The sequence below is a fragment of the Monodelphis domestica genome, chromosome 1, assembly GCF_027887165.1.
Source record: "Monodelphis domestica isolate mMonDom1 chromosome 1, mMonDom1.pri, whole genome shotgun sequence".
Lineage (NCBI taxonomy): Eukaryota > Metazoa > Chordata > Mammalia > Didelphimorphia > Didelphidae > Monodelphis > Monodelphis domestica.
This window is the reverse complement of record NC_077227.1, coordinates 374,198,899-374,209,986: the sequence shown is the minus strand read 5'-3', so window position 1 is coordinate 374,209,986 and position 11,088 is coordinate 374,198,899. Positions and strand designations below refer to the sequence as shown.

The 11,088-nt window shown below is 42.4% G+C and overlaps 1 protein-coding gene and 1 non-coding gene across 4 annotated transcripts in view; both read left to right on the top strand.

Moving 5' to 3' along the window:
• SLIT3 (slit guidance ligand 3) overlaps positions 1-11,088 on the top strand; it is an 821,799-nt gene that overhangs the window by 684,194 nt on the left and 126,517 nt on the right. For all 3 annotated transcript variants that reach the window (XM_001380272.4, XM_056811560.1, XM_007473987.3), the window contains one exon: positions 245-408. In XM_001380272.4, coding sequence (XP_001380309.1) covers positions 245-408 — 164 coding nt within the window. The remainder of the gene's footprint in view (positions 1-244; positions 409-11,088) is intronic.
• MIR218-2 (microRNA mir-218-2) lies at positions 9,434-9,497 on the top strand. Its single transcript, NR_127549.1, has one exon. It is a non-coding gene; the product is annotated as a microRNA mir-218-2 (primary transcript).

Here is an 11,088-nt window from a genome sequence, read left to right as displayed (position 1 = left end):
GAGAACACTGGAGATCGAGCAGCCCTAGAAAGTAGCCACCCGTTCTTTGCCATTTCTGTGCAACAGGCCTCCTAGTAATCCCTCCATGAGTCATGTCTGAAAGCAGGCCCCTACCTTCATAGAGGCAAGGGTTGGGGGGAATGGGAATTCTATTATTCCATTCCCTTACTCTCCACAAAGGGGAAGAGCAATGGGGTGCAGCATCTCGGGTCACTCCTAATTAGCCGCCCCATCTCTTTCACAGACATTTAGCCCAAAACCCATTTGTGTGCGACTGCCACTTGAAGTGGCTGGCTGACTACCTCCAGGATAACCCAATCGAGACGAGTGGGGCCCGCTGCAGCAGCCCGAGGCGCCTCGCCAACAAGCGCATCAGCCAAATCAAGAGCAAGAAGTTCCGCTGCTCAGGTAATCGGGTTATACCGGCCAGGGCCACGCTTTTCAATTCAGAAATCAGCAGCCCCAGAGAGGCTGCTAATCCAATCTGCAGGACAGTATGTGCTGTAATGGATCCTCACGGAGCATCTTTGCAAATTAAATTGGAGAAATTTGGTTAGCCCTCTAGAAAACCAATTACCTTATGGATTTAAAAGAAAACACCACACACACACACACACACACACACACACACACTCTCTCTCTCTCACATACACACACTATAAAAGCTGAGCTGGGCTGAGGGTTAAACTGGAGGGGGTGGGGGAATAGATGGGGAAGTAAAGAGAAAATACAATCTCTGGTTATCTCAGAGTCTGGTTGGAAACCAGGGAGAGGATACCATTTGCATGCATATGGTTTAGTGTCTTTATAGCTTAATTTTAAAAGGAAAAATGTGCTCCCCAAAGAACAGAAATTAAAATGAAATTGTTTCCTATCCCAAGCCAGGCTACAAGTTGCACCACGTAATCTCGGTGGGGCCTCACCTTCCGTAAATAATATACTTTTCTAGGTACCAAGGAAGTCACTCCTGGGTGAGATCCTGCAAGATAATTGTTCATTTCCCACTCTCCTAGATTCCCTGCCCTCCGTGCAAGCTTGGACAGGTGTTGGGTTATTTATCAGGTGTATGGGAAGAGGAGGAAGAGAAGGAGGCTTGCTTTGGAAGCCTTTGGTATAGATGTCTAATTTTTAATTTGTCCTGTACTACTCTGGAGCCAGCTCAGCTGGTCTTGGAGCACCCCCTGAAGGGACAACAGTGCACAGGGAAGTCTCTCAGCCCATCATGGTCAGAAGAAAAGTAGCTCTTATTGACTGAATCACTAGAAAAGTATGTGGGTAAAAATTACTATCATTTATGTCTTTTTTCCACTGGAAAAATCACCATGATAGATGGTGCTCCTAGTGGTGAGAAATTGATAGCATGAGGTGCTAAGATTGGATGTGGACAACTCTAGCAATCTGTGTGACAGCAAGAGAAGCTCTCCTACCCCCCCCCCTTCATATCCCCCTACTCCCCGCCTAGTTCCCTCCTCCTTCCTAAGAGTTTCCTCTTGAGATTAGATTGCTATTGGGCATGAACTAGTCACTAGAGTAAAGGACTTCCCTGGAACTAGAAACTTTATTTTGCTTCAAGGGCAAGGTTTATGTTCTTTGTGCTGAACTCAAGTGTCCCAAGTGGAAACATGGAGATTTCCTTAACCTAACATACAGCAAAGACCTAGAACGTGTTCCCTCGGGACTTTGATGTAGCATGAGAAGTTGGCTCCAGTTTGCTTCTTACACTATGGATCTTGGGCTCCTAAAGCATGAGAAGTTGCAACAAAAATTCTGGCCACATTAATTTTGCCCTCTCTCATTCTGGAACCAAATCTCACAGTCCTCTCTCTGCCAACCAATACCCACCCCCTGAGTTCATTCCTAAGCTTATTCTTAAGCCTAGCAGACAAGACCTTCTCCTCTGAGCCCCTGGCTGCTACCCCAGACAAGGCCATCCTTTTCTGGGGGCCTAAAGAGGTGATGGCTGACACCAGCATCCTTCCACCTACTCACACCTCCCTCCTGTCAAGCCTGGCTGATCTAATTAAGTGTTCTAATCTAAATTGCTCCTAGACACTCCAACCCAGAGGTTAAGATGGGAATATGTGGGGAGAAGATGAGGAGAAGGACAGGATGCCATCTGCCAGCTGTAATCTCTCTATCACTGATGGGACTGACATTAGCTTGGCCCAGGATGAAGAGTATAGACATAAGTTAGTGGGGACGTGGAGTTAATTAAGTAGCAGCCCCTCTGCAATTAAAGTGATGTTTAAGGGACAGACCAATTTAGCTAGTTCCCAGAAATGCCTCTACCCTGGAATACAGGACTAATAGGAACAAGCAAGAATATATTCTTTTACTATATGGCCAGATCCTCATGTTTTGGAATTCCCTAAAGGAAATACCCTTAAGTATTCCCAGGAGAATCTCAATCCTTTAAAAAAAAAGTTTTCTTCTTTGTTCTTATCATCCCAAAAGGAAGTATATTATAATGCAAAACACACACACATCATGTCACACATCACATTACACACCACACACTATGCTTGGGGCCAGGAAAAAACTAGTTTTGAATCCTACCTCTAAATTCTTTCTAGCTGTGAAAAAGCTCTTTACCTCTCTGAACCTCAGTTTTTCCATCTCTAAAATGGTGATAACCATATCTGTGGTACCTACCTCACAAGGCTATTATTTGGATTAGGTGAGATCTTATGTGCAAAATGCTTAGTAAACTTTAAAGTGCTATGAAAATGTCAGCTCTTGTTAATATTGCCATATAAGAATGTTTAAATTAACAGTATAAACAGTTCATAAGGAAAGAGCAGCTGGAAATGTGGGGCAAAAATTAGTCAAGGGTTAAATCACAGTTTAGAGGTGTTTAGAAAGATGTGCTGGAAAATTAAATAGAAGAGTAAGTATTATAGGAGAACAGAAAAAGGCATATGCAGAGATGAAAGAAAAAAAGGAATAAATAACCCTTATGATGCAGAGAAGAGATAATGGAATCTCTCTCAGATTATAAATTGTAGAGAAGCTACTAATTTACATTGGTACAAGAAATTCCTCACAAAGATTTTCCAACCCACAAAATCACAATTTTTTTAAATGGAGAAAATGACCTCCAGTATAGCATAGCTGGAACAGAAATGAATAGGAAACAATGAAAGAGTTGATGATATTAATAAGGAAAATGAAAAGACATAGGATTATAGATTTAGAGCTGGAAGGGGCATTAGAGATTATTTAATCCAATCTCCCCACCCTTATTTTATGAATGAATGACATGAAGTCAAGTGAGGAAAAGAGATATATCCAAAATCACAAAAGTACCAAGAAGCATCAAGGATTTGAATATAGACCCTCTGACTCAGTGTGCTCTTTCTACCATACCAGACTGCCTCTATTAATGATTTTAAAACTTAGTCTTCTGAAGACACTTCTATTTCTCCCTGCCTTCAAATCTGAATCTCAGATAAAAATCCTCATTCTGGGAACTGGTTAAATTCTATCGCTCTATATTTGTCCCATAGTTGAAAGAGAGACAACATGGCATAGTTGAAAGAATGTCAGAAAATAGGAGATTTTTATTCCAGGTTCTGACTCTTACTAGTTGTATGACCAGGAGCAAGTCACTAAATTTTTCTCACCTCCATTTTCCTCATCTGAATAGCTGTTATGAGAATCTGATGACATGTGAATAAAGTGCTTTGCAAACCTTGAAATACTAGAGATAAATGTCAGCTGTTATAATTACAGCCTCATTCTCCCACTACCAACCTTAATCTGCATAGTTACTACACTAGAAATAGTCTGCCAGGGTTTCTCCTCTGTTCTCTTCAAACTAGCCTTTGAGCATGCAGAGATATCTGACCTGACCACTGTCTCTGTAGCCTGACCAGTGACAGATGCTGCTGGGTAAGAAGAGTGTGCTGGCTGCCCTATCACATCTGCAAAAAAGAGGCAGGAGAATTGTGCTCGGGTTCATATTCCAGGAAAGGTCATGGAAGCAGTGTCCCCTGATGGCCTTTTTTTTCTGAAGACAAAAGTCCAGAATCCACAGACTATAAACCAATAAGTGTCATTTGAATCCTAGGGAAATTTTAGAATAGATTGTTAAAAAGATGCTTGGTGAACATTTGGAAAATAAAGTGGTGACAACAGTGGGTTTTCCCCTTAAACAACAGTAAGGTTTCATCAGAAATGGGCCCTGCAGAGGCTAACTAGATGGATCAGCAGTTTGGGAGCCAGACTTAAAGATGGAAGGTCCTGGGTTCAAATTTTATCTCAGATACTTCCTAGCAGTGTGACCCTGTGCAAGTCATTTAACCCCTGTTGCCTAGTCCTTAACACTTTTCTGCCTTAGAGCATAGTACTGGTTCTAAGACAGATGTTTAAAAAGAGAGAGAGAGAGAGAGAGAGAGAGAGAGAGAGAGAGAGCCCTGCCACGTTGACCCTATTTCCTTTTTTGCCAGGATTACTAACCTAGTAAATACAAATAAATACTGTCAGTATAGTTGTCCTAGATTTTAGCAAAGCACTCATCAAAAAAGGTTGTACTTTTCTTGAAGGAAAATGAAAAAGATATTGACTAGATAATAATACAATGAAATGTATTTAGAACAAGTTAAATGGCAAACTCCAAAAGTAATCATTAATGGTTTAACACCAATTTAGCAAAATGTCTCCAATGGAAAACTCTAGAGATCAGTGCTATTTAACAGTTATCAGTGACCTGGATAAAGGCATAGACTACTTCCTTGTTTCCTTGTATACTAAGAGTATAAAGCTAGCAGGGAGAGTTAGCACACTGGATGACAGAGTTGGGATGCCCCAAAATCTTGACAGACTAAAGCACTGGGAGACATCTATTGAGATGAAATTCTCTGGGGACAAATACAAAGTCTTAATCTTAGATTCAAAAAATCAACTTCATAAGTACAAGATAGAAAATGTGGTAAAACAACAATTTGTCTAAAAATGACATTAAGTTCTTAAGAAATGAATATGAATATGAATTCATGTGAATCAGTAGTGTGAATAGTTATGAAAAAGGTTAGTACAATCTTGGGTATCATCAGGAGAGTCTTAGTTTATAGACATATAGAAATGATGATAATCCCTCTTTACCCTGCCTTGGTCAGAGAGTATCTAGAATGTTATATTAAGTGCTGGGAAGCACAATTTAAGGACCTTGAGAAGCTAGAAGGCATTCAGAGAAGAGGTTAATGGATAGTAAAGAGGCTTGAGTCTATATAAAATGAGGATCATTTGAAAGGACTTGGAATGTTTAAGTTTAGCAAAGGGAAGACTCAGGAAGGATATTATCCTCACGTACTTAGAAGATTGCCATGTGGTAAAGAGATTATACTTGTTCTATTTGACCACAGAAGACAGAACCAGGAGCAATGGGTGGACAGTGCAAAAAGGCAAATTTAGATTAGACATAAAGAAAAATTTCCTAGCCATCTAAACAGGTAGTGGTTTCCTCTTCAAGGAAAGCTTACAAGCATTAATTAGGTGATCATTTATCCAGTAAGTTATAGTGAGGCTTGCATTTAGGTAGATGTTGTGCTAGAGAGTCAGTAAGGTCCCTTCCAACTCTCAAATTCTGGGATTCTTTCTTACGTAAGAAAAATCAGGTGCCACCAATTCTCAATTATCTAAGCCACGGTGAGAAAGCAAGGAAAATTTAAGTCTCAGAAAAAAAGTCTTGTCTCCCTTTCAGTTCCCTCCTCAGTCTAAGTTTTACACTTTAGTTACTAAACAGGAAGTAGACCAGACTGACTCCAGCCAATTACATTTGATATTTACCTTTTTTTTCCACTTTTCCTTTCTGGTAGAGGTGATGATGAACCATCATCTTATTAGTTGATTTGACCAAGAAGAGGAGAAATAGAGGAGAGACAATCCATACCTAACTCCTGATTAATAAAAGGTAGAGTTGTTAGAGACTGGAAAGCTGAATATTTCTCCCAAAAGAAAAAAAAAATCCAAATCAAGGTAGGAGTTTGGGGCACTGAATGACCTGAGTCAGAGAGACTCTGAGGAGTTTGGGACCTATACATAATGAGAAGACATGGCTGTCTAAAAACCTAAATGGCCTCCTCAGTTGATTGATTAATGTTTATTGAGCCCTTAATGTATGAGACGTTCTATCCTCTGTTGGAAAAAACTATTCTAAATATGAAGTTTGGACATTGCAAATATTATAGCAGATGAGAAGAAAGGAAGAAGGAAATAGGGGAAAGAGGGATAACACCTTGACCACAAAAGAATAAAAGAAAGTAATTTTGAGTGATTTCTCTGCCACTAAAACAAAAGCATTCCCAAATCAGGGAGTAGGGGAAGACAGGGCTCCACTCTTCTTATGGTATATGAATCTCTGTCTCTGAAATTATCTGGTTTCTAAGAGACACCAGAAGAAAAAAAGAAAGGCAAGTGATAGATATTAAATTTGGCAGATAATAACTCTTCGTTTTACTTTGTCCTAAAAGCTCCCCTATACAAAAGAGAGGTGATTTAATTAAAACCCAATTAGAGTTCTGCTTCTGAAACTTGGAAAGCCATTTTTTTTGGCTGGGCCACATCTGGTTTCCTAGCTGTCTCATCTCTGCTTCTCAATATCAGCAGCATCCAGTGCCTGGGGCCAGTTTCAGGTTAGAGGTGAACACTGGCGGTTTATGTAATCTGGGCATCGGATTAAGTCCTTCTGAAAAGCATGGTCTGGCTGGGTGAAAAGCTAAAAGCTATTCCCAGAATAATATATATTGAATTTAAAAGCTGTCTGTTTTCACTATTTTCCCTCTGTGGTATAGGCATGTATATGAAATAATATTAAGTTTGGAATACATTTTGGAGGCTGTTTGATTGTTGGATAAATCAAATGGTAAAATAATTCCAGTGGAATTAAAAGATATTAGAGCATAAAGGAGAAAGACTGTAAAGATCATCTAGTCCTGCCTCCTTCATTTTTCAGAGGAAGAAACTGAGGCCTCTGGAGGGGATGTGACTTGCTTAAGGCTACACAGCAGAATTCAAAGCTAGGATTAAAATCTAGACCTTCTAACTCCCTGAAGAGTACACACACCACTCTAATTCACTACTCTTGTTGTTTATTTTCCTTCATGGAGGGGAAAAGAAAAATAAGATGAGGTGATAAGTTTTGATTATATGAAGGGAATGATTTTCCCCTGGTTCTGGTGTTGCTATTCTTCTCTCTCCTTCAGATGCTGAACTTAAGAGTCATGGGACCAAAGAATTTCCACATTGATATGGAATTTCAAAGCTGTCTCTGATGCTTGCCATCTGTGGGACCTTGGACAAATCACTCAACCTCTCTCAATTTCTTTATCTGTAAAATTAAGGGGTTGGAAGAAATTGCATCTGAAATTACATTCTGCACTAGATCTTTGACCCTTAGACCAAGGCAAAGCCAAGCATGAAAAAGGCTTAACCCTAGAACTCCACTGGAATAAGTCTGGACATCCTAGAGACCTGATCTTTCTCCTATGTGAGCACTTCAGGGAATTGTGAGCCTTCCCCAATAATAACCCTAATCTGCTATTGAAACCTAGAAGGATTTCTGAAAAACAAATAACAGGATCACCCAGTTCCCCAGCCAGAGCCTTTTCAGGAAGTCTTACATAGTCTTAGAACTTATCTCCACAGAGAAGATCAATTTCAATTATAAAAATTTCAGATCTAATGACAAAGTCAAGTGGAAAATATTTCCACTTGACTTAAGAAGAAGAGCCCTATGGAGATAGGCCCTGAACAGTAGAAAATGTTTGCAGAAAATGAGTAAATCCTTACTGGTAACTTCATCCCCTCTAAGTAGTAGTAATAGTGATTTCCTAGTCATTGGAACCAAAATATAAATTTCTTTTTGATGCTGATTTAAGCATCAAAATAAAGACTAAGTTGAAAAGTCTAGGAAAGAAGTGTGTTTACCTAAGTTTTAAAAAGATAATTTGATTTAACCTATTTTTAAAAACAGCAACAATAAAGCCCAGTACCCTGGTTTTAGAATCCAAAAATCTGGCTTCAAATTCCTGTTACTTTTTAGCCTCAGGCAGGTTCCTCTCCCTTCTTGAGCTTCAGCTTCCCACTCCATAAAGTGAGTGAGTTAGACAAGATAATCTTGAAGGTCCCCCCCCCCCCCAGCTCTAAATCCTATGAGTCACTGTTCTCTAATGGTTCTGGACCATATCAGTCTCATTTCTTCCTCTTTCTTTCATCAATTCTTTGTTGGAAACTAAAACCCCCTGGACAATTCCGTGGTTCTGGGGCTATCTCCCTTAAAAGAAAGACGCTAAAAAAAATAGTTTCCCGAATCTCAACAAATCCAATGTCTTTATGCTAGACATCTTGCTCTCAATGCAGACTCTGATTTGTCTACCAATGCTATTTTGCAACAGCACTTTTCTCCCAGTCCTGTGCCTCCAATTAATCTGAAGGAAGATGGGAAAATATTGTAAAGCACTGTCGGGATACTCATGATTGTGTCAGGGAGACCTCTGAACTTAGAAGTGATGAGACAATAGATTGTCTGGCTTAGCCCTGGGGAGGAATTGAAGGGTGAAATGATAAAATGCATTAGCTAATCTTTGTCAAAGTAATGGACCACTTATTGAGAGCACATTTCAGTTTTCAAGTACTATTCAATGTGAATTGCCTGGCTTCACCTTACGCTGTATTCCTAAAGTGGCAAGAAGCCTGGGAATAATGTCACATTCAGGAAAAGGAGGGAACGGAAGATTTGGGGGTTTGTTTGTTTATGTTTACCAGATTTTTACTGTCAAAGTGCTGTTATTGGGAAATGTCTATTGTTTTATGTGACAAGAGGAGTTGACAGGGAGGCATTTGCTGATATCCCATAACTGAAAGGAGGTGGGGGAGGGGCCTCGCGCTATCTATGAAATTTGGAAACCCCTCAGGACAGGTTCCTGCTGCTCTGGATTCCTTTTCAGCTCATTCATAAATAGTTTCCCTGCCCGGTGCAGTGCCCGGTATTAAAGACTCAGCCTCGGGGATGTCTCGGACCCAGATGTCGGCTCCTGGCCCTCGGGCAGCTGGCCGGGTCTTGTAAATATCTCCTTGTGGCCTGAAATGTTTCCACTGGGAGGGACTGAGGTCAACTCCAAACCTGCGGAGTTTGTGTGTCTAACAAGCCCCCATCCCCGCTGCCACCTCTGTGCATCCGCCATTGTGTCTCCCCCTGTGCCAGATGGACAGGGGGGAAGCCGGTCTGTTGTCCTTGGAAGCCCTTCAGCAGAAGCCTCCTCTGATGCACTAACAGGCCCCCGGCAGCCGCAGGCCTCTGCCCAGGCCAGGTGACCGAGCCTCGTGGGCCTGGCTCGCGCTTCCTCTCCACGCTGCTTCCTCTGAGCTGAGCGCTCCTCTCCTCTCTGTGATGCTGCTGCCTAACCTTGACTCTGACTGGCCACGGGGCTTTCCTTTGTGCTTGATCTAACCATGTGGTGGAACGATAGAAACAGAACATGGTTCTGTCAAGCACCGCGGAAAGCTCCGTGCTTTTCTGCAGCATGGCCCGGCGCCTCCTCCTCCGCTGCCGCAGCCGCCTCCGCCTCCTCCTCCTCCTTCTCCTTCTCCACCGCCACCACTGGGGACTCTTCTCTTCTCTGCTCCGGAGCAACACTGGGAATGCCGTCTCCACCCGCCTCGCGCCTTGCCACAGCCGGGACGATGTGCCTGTCTCTGCCTGTCCTACCCGGACACACAAGCATCCTCCGCCGTCCGGGTGGCCGCAGCACCGGAGGGGAACCGAAAGGATAAAGCTGGAAATGCATGAACCAAGTTTTGTCCACAGTAATGAGACCACTTGTTTAGGGAACTTTCACTTCCAAGTGGCATCCCTGTGAATCGCGTTATTTCCTTTGTATTCCTGAGGGGGGGGGGGGGCGGTGCATGGGAATTCTTTTGCTGGTAGGAAAAGTGGGGAACGGAGCGGGTGGGTGGTTGGTCCAAGATCACACAGCAAGTCCGTGCCAAAGGCGGGATGTGAATCTGGGTCTCTAAACCAGTCCAACAAGGCACACACCCAGGACCCTAAGAAGAAGGAAGGAGACCTGCCGTATTTGTCCCCCCTCCTTTAGGGGAAAGGAAAGAATAGTCTCACTTGCCTGGGCTCTTGGGCCAGTTTGGGGGGAGGGGGAATACAAATGCCACAGGTCTCCTTCCCCCGCCCATGCACATGTTCCATTGCTTCATGGAAAAAATCTCAGCCCAGAATTTTTATCCCAGAATTGTTTTTCCAAAGACTTCGTGTTAGGAACGGCATACTATTTCAGGCCTCCCTTAATCTTTAGGGTACAAAGTAATGGGAAAACTTTATAGTGAGTCTAGAAATTTAGTAGTGGGGTGGGTCCACTCTGACAAGCAGGACCCATAAACTCAAGGTGAGGAAAGCAATGTGAATGGCCCTTCCACCCTTGGCTAGTTCCCAGTCCCAGCCCCTAGGCTGCTCAACATTTACCCACAGCCCCGAGGTCCCGAGTAAGAGAAAGGCCAGGGTTCTAGGTTGCCCCTGATAGAGCACCTTTTATCAAGACTAGGCACCGTCGTGTCAATACAGAAAGGGCTCTTTATTTATCATCTCCTAATGCCCACTCTCATCAATCACCCAATCCTACTTCCCTCTACACTGATACATTATAAACTGTGATAGCTACTGCCAAGGGGATAGGCTCAATCTTATAAAAATCAAGGATTTTTGAGCTGGGAGAGGCCTTAGAAATCATCTCTGTGGTCCCTTCATTTATGTAGGCAGAAACTCTGGCCCAGAAAGGTGAGGGACCTTTCCAAAATCACACAGCTAATAATTGGCAGACTTGAAATGCAAACCTAGTACTCTGGAAGATGCTAATTAACAGAAATAAAATTCAAATCAGAATTATAAAATGAGGGAGTTGGAAGGCTCTGTGACCAACCAGTCAAGCCATATATGACACCCTGAGCTTCGTATTGGCACTCCCTCCACAAAAAGATCCAATCCAATGTTCAGTTCCCAGGCTTCCAGCTCGAGTTCCAATGTATGCATCATCATGTGATTATGAGTGACTTACAGGCCTCAGTTTGCCCTTAGCGCAGAAG